Here is a 13,736-nt window from a genome sequence, read left to right on the forward strand (position 1 = left end):
AAAAGCAGAGAAAAATTCTTGTGTGGTGAATTGGAAAGAGATGAGGACAAAAAAATCACGGAGTAACCAAAAGAGAACATATGAGCTGCATGGTCTAAGCACCCAAGTGCTTTAGAGCAGGATAGCCACTGCTCACATACCTCACCCAAATGAAAACTTTAGGATTCAAGTCAGAGCTTGGATGTTGGAGCTTGAACCAAGTGGTTTTTTGTGAAGGCATAAAATCTGTATGTTGTAGCTGTCCTGCTAGCATCTTTTTAGTCTGTGGCCTAAAGAGAGATGGGGAGGATGCCAATATGTGAACTTTAACTCTGAGGTGATAATCTTTTTCACATTCTAAGTTTGCAGACAAATCTGGTGTTCTTTATGAACTCTGACTAGCACCTCTTTATGTATTACAATATATGTAATAGTGTTTTATCAGCCCTAGCAGAATAAATAAGTATGGTAGGCTGTTAACACCTTCGAGAATCCTCTGTGACTTGACCTGCTCTCACTGGTGCCAGGCAGAAGGGAAGCTATACAATACTGGGGAGAGAAAGCTGGTTTCTGTCTTTTATGGACAAATTTTATTCCCTTCACTGACAAGGAGTGTAGACTTACTATTCACAGCTGTAACAAGAAGAGCCCCTAAAAACCCCTTTCTGCAGCTGTATTTAGCTAACTTTGACATCAGTCACTGTTCTGCCAGCTAATTCTTTGTCCATTTTACATGCAAAAGACTCGGGTTCCATGTGGAATAGCAGCAAATAGCTAATGTCCCACAAATGCCTCAACCTGACAACTGAATTCTACCAGCCTCATACTTGCCATGAAAGAAGCTGGGCATCCATCAGCCCTGGCATAGGAGCATCAGCAGTGCTCAGCTCTGCCGTGCCGCCTGCACCCCACCGAGTTCTGGTGTCAAAAGCCCAAAATTCTCCTGTTTAACTAAAGCCACACTAGCGAACTAGGGAGAACAGCCGAGAAAGAAGGGAAGTGGGCAATCCAAGCAGGCTCTACCTGTTGCCTGCTAAGGGCAATTTCAGCTGCCTGGACTAGGGATGCGCGTTTTGCCCGGCGGGAAGCAGCAGCTCCGAGCGCGCCGTAGTGTGCGGCAGGACGGAGGCGACCTGAGCGACTCGGCGGGGAACCGCGGGCAGTGCGGGGCACCAGGGACGGCGCGGGGCTCCGGGCAGCGCGGGCTCGGAGCAGTGTGGGTTACCAGGGGCGGTGCGGGCTCGGAGCGGCGCGGGCGCGGGTCGGGGCCGGGCGGCGGCCCCAGTGAGGGGCTCGGAGCAGTGCGGGGCTCCGGGTGCGGGCTCTCCCGGCGGCAGGAGGCGCGGGCAGCCCCGCTCCCCGGGGGCGCCCCGGCGGGCGCGGGCGCCGCGGTCCCCCCTCTCCCGCCTCATTTGCATGGCTCTTATTACGGCCGTGCCTCGCTCCCGCCGCGCTGACAGCGCCGGGCTGAGCGCGGAGTCGCCTCCAGCGGGAAGCGCACTTCCGTTATCTGCGCGCCCCCTCCTCAGCTCGCTCTCTCTGGATGTTTAAGGCGAGGATGAACAAACAGGTCCAGCCCGAGCGCAAAGTGTCGGTGGTGGCCCCCTTGCCGGACCGCGCGGGGCCGCCGCCGCCACCCAAGAAGGACGTGGAGCTGCTGCTGGTGAAGGAGCACAACGGGGTGCAGTACACCAGCAGCAGCCTCCTGCCCGCCGCCCCCGCGCCGCGCTACGGCACCCAGGACAGGGAGACCTGGGGCAAGAAGATCGACTTCCTCCTCTCCGTCATCGGCTTCGCCGTGGACCTGGCCAACGTCTGGCGATTTCCATACCTCTGCTACAAAAATGGAGGGGGTAAGAGAAGCGCTTGCGAGGTCTTTTTTCCCCGTCCCCACAGCCCCGGGAGCGGCATCCCGCTCCTGCTGGCGGAGTTTGTGCGGGAAGCCGGAGCCGGGCTCACCCCGCGGCGCCCGGTGCAGGAGAGCGGCACCGCCGCGCTCCCCAGCGCTCCCCGCTCCTCCCGGGCAGCGCGCACCCGCCGCGGCCCCCAGGGCACCGCGCTGCCCCTTCCGGGCAGCGATTGATCGCACACTCCTCGAAGTTTAACTTAGTTTTTCAGTACAGGCGTATTTGCTTTCTGCTGCCACTCCAGGCTGCCGAACACTTTTTTTCGTTCTCAAAAAATAGCACCCAGAGGAGGGGGGGAAAAAGGCCAAACCAAAAACGCTCAAGCAGAAAAACAGCATCTAGAAGAGCTAGCGCCAGACCACCGATAGGTTTGGGGGGGCAGTTTTAATGTAGGATTGTGATTTCTGCCCTCGGTTCTGCAGTGTGGGGGTTCTCTCCTCCAAAGTAGGTTGGAGACTTGTTACAAACAAAACCTCACCTCCTGCACAGTTTGGCAATGACAGAAACAAAGAATTACACACAGTAACTGTAGTTGGCTCAGATTGTCTGGCGTGTCTTCACTAAGACCTGAACTCCATCATCCTCTTTCATCTCCCTAAGTACACCGTGCTGTCAGTGATGACTCCAGCCTGTGATGGAGTAACACCATCTGCAAGCCGGGCAGGTGCCTGGGGTGCTCTCAAATCACACGCAGAAAGAACAGACCCTGCCTGGCAGATGGAGAACGGTGTGTGAACAGTGAGCCACACAGATAGAACAGAGAGAGAAAAAGCACATTCTGAAAGGTATTCATGTATGGATATAGTGATAGTGTGGTTGCCTGGTGATAAAGGCTAATAGGTCACACTTGTAGCATAAAATAATTGCTTCCTGTGAAAATAGGAATGCAGGATGAATGGGAAAATCCCTATCAAATAACATGGAATTGTACCTGTCCTTTGAACTTAGTAGGATATGCGTGCTAATGAAACAGTCAGTTGAGCTTGGTAGCTCCAAAACTTTTGAGAGGAGTCAGAAAATCTCTCTGCTCACCACCCAGACAGACTGAAGAAAGTAGTTAGTACTGAAAAATAACCTCCATCCTGATTTCGTTATGTCCAGAAATAGTCCTGGCCATTCAGACTGCAGCAGCACAGTGCATCAGGAGCCCAGCAGGTCCTGCTGGGGCAGGTGCAGGTGGGGCAGCACCATTCATAGCACTCAGGACAGGTGCACCACTGCCACATCTCCACATCATCTGGCAGTTTTCAGGAAAAGACATTATTCTCCTATCTCACATTGCACAAGGTGACACCTGGAGTGCCTGAACTCTTTTCTATTCTAATTTGGGTCACTTAATTTCCTAACCTGCTTCGTTCATAATTCACTGCCAGCTCAGGCACAGAAGGTAACAGTCTGCAACTCTTGTGTTTTGTTTAGCCTCCATGTATTATCTTATGTCAGTTCAGCTAGAAAAAACTGGGTCTTCATTAGCATCTCCTGATTCAGATACTTCCAAATGGCAGTGAAGAGAAAGCCAGCAGCTACAAGAGGCACATTTCAGTGAAAAGTTTGCAGTAATTCTTCCATATCATCAAAGGTAGAGAGGACCTTTTCTACCAAAGTCTATAGAATGACCATTACATGGCTATTAGTGATACAGAGACCAAACACTCTGGTGTCTTAAAATTTTTCCATCCATTGCCTCTTATGTTGGACATACATATCGGCTTTAGTCAGTAGAAACTCTTGTAAGAGTTTCAGGCTCTAGAAGAATTTTATTGAGTTTCAAGCCAACTCAGTTTTTTCTTTTTTCCAATTGTGCTTGGGAGCTTGTTTGCTTTATGTGTAAATTTTCCTACAAGACCAAAAAGCATAAGGCAACAGGCAGAGCTGTGGGATATTGTTGGATTTTGTTGAGATCTTTCCAGTCATAAATTGTGGATATTCTTAAATATCAAATATCTCCCCCCTGCACCCCACTGCTATTGCATGAAGGAACCTTTCCAGCACTAATTTAACTTTTGCTGCCTCAAAAGGATAACACAATTGGTTTCATATAATTGCTATGCATCCCCATGCAGAAGTTGGTATGTGGATATAGAAACAGGGAAAACTTAATTTCACTATCTTAGTAGTTTTTCCAGACTGCTGAGCAAATTAAAGGGATGAAATCAGAAGTTGTTTTTATACTTGACTAGACTTAACCTATAAAAAATTTTACAGGATGCTCATACTAGGATTACAATTTGCCTTTTGATATTTATAAGGAGCTGCTAGGTAAAGAAGAAACCAACAGAACTGATTAAACTTGAATTGGGCAGTATGCATAAAGCAGTGGAAGGTAAAAGGTTTCCTTTCCTTTTCCTCCTGCAGTTTCTCTTTATTCTGAAAGCATCAGCAATTGCTCAGCCTCAGTGACTTAACTAGAGCTGCCTTTGGACAGTCAAACCTGTGGGTTATGAACATGTTATCAGCCTATTGATACAAAATACTCAGTGAAACAGAAGCACAAGCAGCTTACAATGCCCCAAGTCCTGGCTCAGCACGGCTTGTGCCACCTAACAAAAAGAAATTCTGTTCTCCTACCAAAAACTACTCCACAAAGGTTCTACAAATGTTCTTAGAATTTGAACAACATCAATGACATGGAACTGGTGGAAAATGGAATCTTCCTTTACATTAAAAAAAAAAAGTTAGGGGGTTGGCATATGGACTATGCCCTAAAGCTAACGATGATTAATTCAAGATGCCTGCAGAAACACTAAGGACCTTTGCATGTTTGTAAAAGTAGGTGGCTCTCAAGAAAGCATGGAAACTTACAAGAACTGAGAAGGAAAATATAAACACACACTGTATTCCCCCATTGAAAATTGAATTTTACAAGGACATAAATGTATATACACCTCCTTCTTCTTACTAGCCAAGTCCTGCAGTTTCTTTCTTTGATAAACTTCAGGGAAATTTTCTAGGGAAAAAAAAACAGACATGGAGGCTTTTGGGTTTGATCTGGAAGTTCCACTTATACAATACTCTGATAGTTAATAAGTTTTACTTACACAAGGCATACACCACCCAGTGGCAGATATACAGACATTTTGTTAGGTAACTTCGGAGACAGCACTGGTGGTGGTAACAAAAAAGAAACATTTATATTTTAACAAGCTCCCAGTAACAAAAAGCTAGAGAGTAAGAAGCATCCAGCAGAATTAAGACACTGAATGAATAGCCAGAAACATCTGTGTTTTGGGAGTAGCCTGCTGAGAGACCCCAATGGGACTTCTGCACAAAGATAGATGGCAGAATGTAACCCTTCTGTAAACAACTGTAATTTTTGGAATCATTCTTTTGCTATTAAAAAATCCCCAGTCTTTAGTAAGATCTAAAAATCTAGAGCATTTATTTTTCTATATCAGTTACCTACTTTCATAGGACTTTCCTGCCTTACAAGGGCAGACAGATCCAGTGAATGTAGTGGACAGATCCAGTGCAGTGAAAGAAAGCTTACAGGACAGTTTAGTGGAGAACAGACTGGAGGAGTTCTTGGAAGCAGGATATGTTCACTGTGTGCTCTAAAGTATTTATCAGGTGATAGGGTAGACTCTGAACAGATGGGGAAAATCTGCAAGCTCCCACTAAGTAAATATGGCAACACTCCAAAAGGGGGAATTCTCAAACATCACCTTGTCAGTCCAGCTGAAAAGAAGACCACAACTTACATGGATTTGACTGCTGCCTGCAGCACCGAGGAAAAGCACTGCTTGCAGCAGATGGAATACTTTTTGTGCAGTGCATTTGTCAGAGTTGCAAAGCAGCAGGGCTTGTCACTGGAGAAATCATCAGCTATGGTCATTTGTACTGGCTAATCTTACAAGAGCTGTATTCTTGTTATAACCTCTCTGGCAAGAGCACTTTTTAAAAAAATTATTTTTAAGGCAAAGATTCCCTAGCTGTTTAACTCTCTCTGTAAGTCGTCAACATCAATGTAGTCCAAAGAATTCTTTATAATACAACCAACATTTGAATTGCTCCCCAGCTCTACAAGAGGCTATGGTGAATTAAAGAAGAAGACTACTATTAAAATTATACTCTCATCAAATTAGTGAAAGATTTACCCTGATATTTGGATTACATCTGAAATTTTACTGATGCCAAATGAAGTTGAGTAATGCCTACTATGATTAAGTGATGTGCTCACAGTGGGGGAGGATGATGCTCAGTCTTAGTTAACAAGCTATTGTAGTTTTTGTGCAAGACCCTTTCAGTATTAACGTTCATTTTTGTTTCCTGTTCCCGCATAGTCATAGGCAGAATTAATATTTCCCACTGAAATTTGGGGAAAAGGAATTTACCAACATAAAGTACTTCTTTTGTGAGCCAAAGTATTTGCAAGGTCAGACATGTTCAGACTACTCATTAGGAAGCATGTAATTGTCGGATTAGTCACTTGAGACTTACCGTATCATAAGAATCAGATTAGGTTTTTAATGAATTTAAGAATAGCGGCAGATAAATATTTTAACATTACTCTAGCCATCATAATGCACACTTTAAATCTCCCTTGCAGCATTATTTTAAAGTGGTTTTAGACCATGGTATTTCCAGAAGAAATTGTTTGCTTCAACAGTTTGCCTGCAATCAATACACTTCAGAAGTATTTTATGATTTATCCTAACGCCCCTGTCCTACTCATAGTTCCATCAGCTGCAATGCAGGACTGAGCAATCCACAGCACAGGCACCAAAATCAGCAAAACCCACATCCAAATATCCCTGAAGAGGCCCAGCACAGATTCAGGAGCCCAGAGCTGTCACACATCGAGAAGGACGAACAAAGATGGAGTTGTCACCTCCCACAAGCTGGGAGCCTGGCCACCACACACTGCACTGAGAGCAAACCCTGCTGCTGACAGCTCCCCCTTGTCTTTCTACTGCACTCTGCCTCCTCAGATTTCAAAGTGTCTGCCACCAAATTTAATCACTATTTTGGGGAAGAATATAACCTGGCACTTTGCAGTTTAAAGGTGGATGACCTTTGCCTTACAATATCAGAATTTATACTTCAAAATAGCATTGATGATGATAATAATAAATCAACTTTGAAGTAATCTCACTGCAAAGCCTACGCCAAGAGTTTGACTCATCAGTCAATCAAAGCTCAGATGCAAATCTAGTGATTTTGGTTTCCTAAAAAATCCCATTAGCACATCAAACCACTGACCTCAAATAGGTTAAACTGTTATGCTGATCTCTTCACCATGAGCTCTGGGTTCTCACCCATAGTGTGACATTAGGGACAATGCTCAGCTCTGTGGGGTGGCAGTACCTCCTTTCCCAGATCCAGAGGCAGTGTCCAGCTCACAGGTGCTCTCTTCCCTTTCCCACTCCATCTCTCCTCTTTCCCTTCCTTGATCAGCCACTAATCACCTGGTGCATGCAGGGCATGGATTCACCCAGGCTCTTCAGCACTGGAGCTCACATGCCAGCTGCTCCTCTGAAATTCCCTGTTCTGCTCCGCATGTCTTTTCGGCTCCACAAAATAAATCTTCAGAACAGGAATTTCTGCAGGGTTAAAAGCTACTGCATCATACACCTACTACACATGAAGTATTAAGAATAGCTGAGAGGGAAGGACTGAATCTCTCACCCAAATCGTTCATCAACTGTAAACGACTTGTTTCTGACTCTGAGGTATGATACCATGAAATAGTGTATAAATGGCACACTATAGACTCTCAACTAAATACCTGCCTGTGCAGAGATGGTATTTGTCCCTGAACAATTCTAGCAACTCCTAGCTTGGCAAACTTACAAAGGTCTAGAGATACACTAGCATAGAGAGGTTCTAGATGAGATCCATAATGTTTAGCTTGATGTTACTCATTTGAGGACCATCCTGTGGCTGATGCAGGGCAAGTATTGAGAACTGATCTAAAGAGTGATCCAATCATTTACCAAAACAGATTTTCCAGCTTGACTGCTGTAAAAGAGCTGGTGTGGACCAGCTGACAAAAGCAAAGATACATCTTTCCAAGTACAGTGGATGCACATTTTGATTACACTTGGAGTACTTTATTCTAAACTAAGAGGCAGAAAAGACTTAAAAAAATAAACTTAGTTCTGTTTTTAAAAACTTAAAATGCCTGTTTAAGATCTTCCCATCCCCTGCCTCCCCCCCAAGCCCTCTTCATTCCTGTACACCCTTCTCAATTCTGCCAAGGACCAGAAGCACTGAAACATCCCTGGTAAACCATTTCTGCACAAGTAAATTCTTCAAGTCATATTAGAGAGCCATCAAAACTGATATTAACTCCTACTGAAAAAAATAAAAGACTTTCTTACAGTTAGACCTGGAGACCTGGGTTTGGATACTCATCCAAACTGAAATAGCGGGGACCCGAGCTTCACGTGTCTGCTTTCTCACTCACATCATCTTAACCTCTGGCAGTAATGGAAAAGAGAAAGGCCAGCTTAGGAGTGTAGCAGCCAACAACCCTTCTTTACTGAAGAAACCAAAATATCTCTAAAGAGACTGAGACATGGTTTGGGGGCAGAATTTTCATTTTTAGGCAAAATACCACAAACCTGTCTGTCAGTTCAGTGAATATATGAATACAGCTCCAGCAGCCTAAATATGTTATTGCCCGACAGATACTTCTTCCCCATGCTGAGACCAATATGAAACAGAATGCTAACACAACTACTTACACATAAGATCAGGAGGAACATACATCTTTAGTGAGAGTTCAGATATGCTGTGAGGGGAATGATGGATTAAAATCAGGCAATAAATTACTGAACATCTTGCTCTGTGTTAAAATGGAAATGAACAGTTTAAAGAATTTTGAGAACAACTGAAGAGCAATATTGAGTAGCTCATGTCTTCATTTTTGCTATGTCTGATGGTAAGCACATCAGCAACTCCCAGTTGTAAAGCCTTTGTCCCAGTTTAACCAATTGATTAAATATTCAAGACCTGTAGTATGGTTCTCTGATCTCAGTCTGCCCTGTAAACTCCATAGCACTTACACTGCAGTTATTACATGAAGTTTTTAGACACTGTTTTGCCTAACTGCTGTCAACATTATTACAAAATAGTAAATCACAACCAAATAATTCTATACTTGGAGATAGATTTATACTAAAGTATTGCAATGTAGAAGTCAAGACACAAATTTAAGTGATGCATCTTTCTAAAACAGTTCCAGATGTTTCACTACTACCTCACTCTTAGTACTTTCCATTTTCTTTGTACATATACAATCATAGAATTCCATAGAATTTGGAAGGGAACTTAAGGATTGTCCAACCCCCCTGGAATCTTGCATCTGACTCTCAACTTTTTGATTTGAAATGTGGCAGGGAGAAAAAAATTATTATTGCTGTTGTTTCTGTTATCATATTCATTAAAGTTGAAATAAATTATATTAAGGACAAATCCACTGTCACAACCCATTTTCAATTAAGACTATGTAAGTAATTCAGGAATATCACATTGGTTATAAACCTTGAGTTTTCCTTCCTCAAGGCTTTAGGAGACCAAGGATTCATGTCAGCAGCCCATTACCCGTGTTTGGACAACCTGTGATTGCCTCCTCCAACTACAACTCCTCCATCATCTGCTTTCCTTCTCCCCACCTTTCTATTAAGGCTTGAACCTTTGGTGGAAAAGTTCCATCCTAATTGTGCAGATCTCACATACTGGTGCCAAGTCAGAATAGTTTCAAATGCAAGGCTTTATTGACAGTCAAAACTTGGTTTCCTACAGATGGAGATCAGAGTCCTTCAGGAAATCAGCACAAAAGTGCCTAGATTCCTAGATTACTGTTGAGTAATTCCTATTCTCATGGAAATCCTGGGTAACTGTAGTATAATTCAGCATCTTAACTTCTGTCTAGATTCAACATACTTAAATTTCAGCCACAGAGCTTATGAAACCATTATTCCACAAAGAAGGGGAAAGGAGGTGAGAGGCATGGAAGGAAAACAGTTGATTTCCTTGCCTTGTGACATATTCTTCACCAAAACCATAGAGAAGAACCTCTAAACTACTTATGAAAACTATCCTTTGTTTTATTTTCACTCCTCCTTTCCCCTATTCTCTATTCAAACAAGTTTTGCAATCTTTCCTGAAGCATGACAAAGGTGACAGCACAGAGCAGCACTTTGGGGACCAGGGTTTACCATTCAGAAGCAGAAACTGTCAGCAGGGAGGTCTGGCTGTGTAAGCCACATCCTTCTCTACACTCATTTTCGTCTAAAGCACACTACCAACTTTCCAGTGAGCAGAATTCTGTGATAACACATTACTAAGCAAAATTCAGGCAGCATTGGGCACGCAGTTGTCTGTTGCCAGTCCATAAATGTTTTTTTATGACAAACATTCTGACTGCTGGTATGTAGCAAGACAAGCTGCCCTTATTATACAGTAAGTCTTTTTATAGAAGATGGTAATTTTTCCAGTGCTCCTACTCCTTAAGACTTTATGAACACAACCACTCACTCCCAAAAGCACAAGTGATTGCAGAACCTCTGTTCTTAATGTAGGTATTAACTGATTGCTACAGTTTGGCTATTATAATTGTCTAAGAATATATGCTAGGTGTTCAAAACAGGATCCAACCCTCCCAGACAGGTGGTGTTAGACCACACAGACATGAAGTCTTTCTTAGAATGCTTTGTTTCTTTGTTTTAAGCTGCTTCCCTAGAACAAACCCAGCATCAGAAGAGCAGTACTGGTTTGATCTCACCCCACTGAAGTACACAAGAATTGTGATTTCCACAGCAGAGGAATATTACTCCTTTGCAGTCTTTATTTCAGAGCTGGAGAAAGTTATTGCATGATTTGCAAGCCCTAGGTGTCCTGTCTTGCTGCAGCACTCTTGCTAGTCTGAGAAACAGCTTTTGTGGCATTGACATAGGGGAAGGATTGTGGCTGGGCAATTGCACAGCATCCATCTTTACTGAAGCCTGCAGCACTGTGGGGATGAGCTGATTTCCTGGCCCAACAGGAATGGAAGCCTGGAAAAATGAACCCTTCGGAACTGCTTCATTGACCATCCAAACCACTGTTTCCTTGGGCCCAGTGTATGTACTGAAAAAACATCTGAGTATTGTGCATCTTGGTTATTCTGCACCTCTTGACCTATGTGGGCATGTTTCTTTTCATTGATATTTTAATTTCTATTTTTCTCTTCTATAATTAAAGACCTCTTGCAATGTCTATCCTAAAGTATACCAAAGGTGACAGCACATTACTTGCCCTTAAAATCCGTATCTCAAGGGAAAGTATGATACTGATTCCAGGCCTTATGATTCCAGTCAAATTCCAGTTAAATAAAAAAAGAGGAAGAGGCTGGACTTTTTCTGGCACAGGACTCTCTACAGAGTAATGGGAAGCGTTTTTCAGACCACAAGGTGGAGCAGTAGATCCTCACAGGTCTTGGGAGATCCCCACCTGATAATTGATGTCACAACATTTATAGGAAAAAAATAATCTCTTTCATTGGGGCTCATTACTTCTAAATACAGAGCTGCCCAGTAATAATAAATATTATTAGCAGACTGTTCTTGGATTTCTCACTTTATTTGATTTATTAGGATATTATAGGAGTGGCAGCTTTTAGTGGTGCCTAATTCACTGACCTCACTTGTCAGTATGGCCACAACGACAAGGACACAATCTGTTGTCAACAAGAGGTTAGCTCTGAACGCACCTTTTTTTATAGAGAGTGCAACAATAAAATGGAGATACAGTGTCTTCTCCCCAAGGATCGATACAGGAGGAAACAATTTCTCAAATCCTAAATTTAGAAGGTGCTCCAAATACCATCAAAAGATTCTCCTTTGGGGAAAAAACCAAGCTCTACACAGACTTTCATGGATATATTCTACAATTGGAAGATTTCTTTTTTCTTCTTCAATGTTAATGTAACCCACATTTCAGGAGGTCTCAGCATCTTTCCGTCTTGGCAGAGGAATCCTTATTTCACAACACAGTAATTTCACAATTAAGTATATTGTACTTACTATGATATTAGAGAGTTCAAGGCCAAATGTTACCAAAACACTGAGTTGCAGCTCAGCAGCCACCCTCAGAAGTGGCTTGACTCTTCATCAGCATGCAGGGCCGTATCTGCCCACTGATGTGCAGTAACACTGATGCTTGAAGAAGGCTCCCAAGCTCCTGCCCTCTGACTGAGGGGAGACCAGAGCTGTACAAGGCATCTCAGTTCTACAGTTTACCACAAAACTAATCAATAGTTTGTGCTGTGCAGTGCTTTGTGTCCTTCCAGAAGAGAAATTCAGATGTGTAAATGAGATTATGAGACAGGTGTTGATGAGATCAAAGACAGTCCAGGACTTCGTTTTGGGGAAGAGTTTGATCATTTGCTTCTTTTCTACAGTTTGTTTCTCATGTATGTATGGCTGTAGAGCCTCAGTTAAAATCAATAGGTTCTAAACCACATGGGAGGAATCCTGACCCAGCTGAAGTCAATGGGTGATTTTTTTCCATTGACGTCACCAGAGCCAGGATTTAAACCCAAATAACAGACGTCTCTCTTAAGGGCTCCTAAGTAGACAGGATTTCCAGACCAATAATTATGTGAGAAGAAAAACACAGTAAAGTAATAAAAAACTATCCTGACTAAACAGATACACAAAACTTCCACCAAGTAGTAACTGATATTCACTCAGTACTTTACCTGAAAAGCAAACTGTCAGGATTACATAGATGATGGTGATTATTACACAAAATAAATTCACCCTGTGAGAGTTAGACTATGACCTCAGCATTCTCCTATGCTGGGCTCAAGCAATAAAATAAGTTCTATTTTAAGAAGTGCCTTTTACTCTCACAGTTTCATAGGGAAAAATGATTTAGGCGAGAATCTCTTTCTAGCTTTCAAGGCTGAAAAGAAAAGCTGGAGAAGTACAAAGTAAATTCAAAACTAAAAGCAAGCAGGCAAATAAAAGGATTGTAGCAGAAGATCATGAATTTTAAAGTATTCTGGGACCTACTCCATGGTTTTTGAACTTTTGAAATTGGTGGCTAGAAGAATACAGTTACTCTCTGGCATAAGTTACTATCTTGACTTTACCCTAGCAGAAATAGCCAGAAACCAGCTACCAGGGTCTTCCTAAACAGTCAGAAAATCCTTCATTGACTCATACAAAAGCTGATGACAAAATCACTGCGTTTGACCCTAAATTATGAGATTTTGAGATCTTCAAGATCACCTATATGTTTCTTACTAAATACAGTTTTACAGTCATGATGTATTATATGTTTAAAGCGGTTTAGAAATACAAAAACAAAAAAATCACTGTGTGACAAGTTGGAAACACCAGACTCAGCCACAATGATTTATCATAAGGTCTGAGTAGAAACAAAACTGCAGTGCAAAAGTTGCAGTGAACAAAACTGCCCTGCAATCTGCCCAAGCAAAAGTTTGCACTGTGATGAAACAAGAAGGATTTTGCTTCAAACTCTTAATAGGCCTCTGCTTCATCTTGGCAGGGAGCTGTGATGGGCCCTGGGGTAATTTTCACATTCTTCCATGGCATATCAAGCTAGGAGGCCCCATGCAGAATGGCAGTGACAAAGCATGCACTGGACAGCTTGGACTGAGGGGAAAATTGCATTGCTTGAAGCCTGTTAGGAAAACAGTCCACTAAGAACAAACATAAGGCTCAAGTTGCAAACTTAAAGAAAAACTTTTGTCTTACTAATTTCCGCAGAAGAAGCTGAGTAGTCTAAATGAGACTGAGTTTACCCCTTCAAGCAAATTGATGTCAAGAGAAGTAGTTCTTACAGTCCTCCTTCTGCAGGAGGGATGATATGGAGAGGTTTCACTTTGTGCTCACAATG

General features: G+C 42.9%; 1 protein-coding gene across 1 annotated transcript in view; it reads left to right on the forward strand.

Annotated features, from left to right (window-relative positions):
- Positions 1–844: 844 nt before the first annotated feature.
- Positions 845–13,736, forward strand: part of SLC6A2 (solute carrier family 6 member 2) — a 60,749-nt gene continuing 47,857 nt past the window's right edge. Inside the window, 3 exon segments of the mRNA XM_074551240.1 lie at positions 845–1,444; positions 1,447–1,488; positions 1,491–1,832. Of these exon segments, the coding sequence (XP_074407341.1) occupies positions 1,396–1,444; positions 1,447–1,488; positions 1,491–1,832 (433 nt within the window). The 5' untranslated portion in view covers positions 845–1,395.

Source organism: Zonotrichia albicollis, chromosome 13, assembly GCF_047830755.1.
Source record: "Zonotrichia albicollis isolate bZonAlb1 chromosome 13, bZonAlb1.hap1, whole genome shotgun sequence".
In the NCBI taxonomy this organism is placed as follows: Eukaryota; Metazoa; Chordata; class Aves; order Passeriformes; family Passerellidae; genus Zonotrichia; species Zonotrichia albicollis.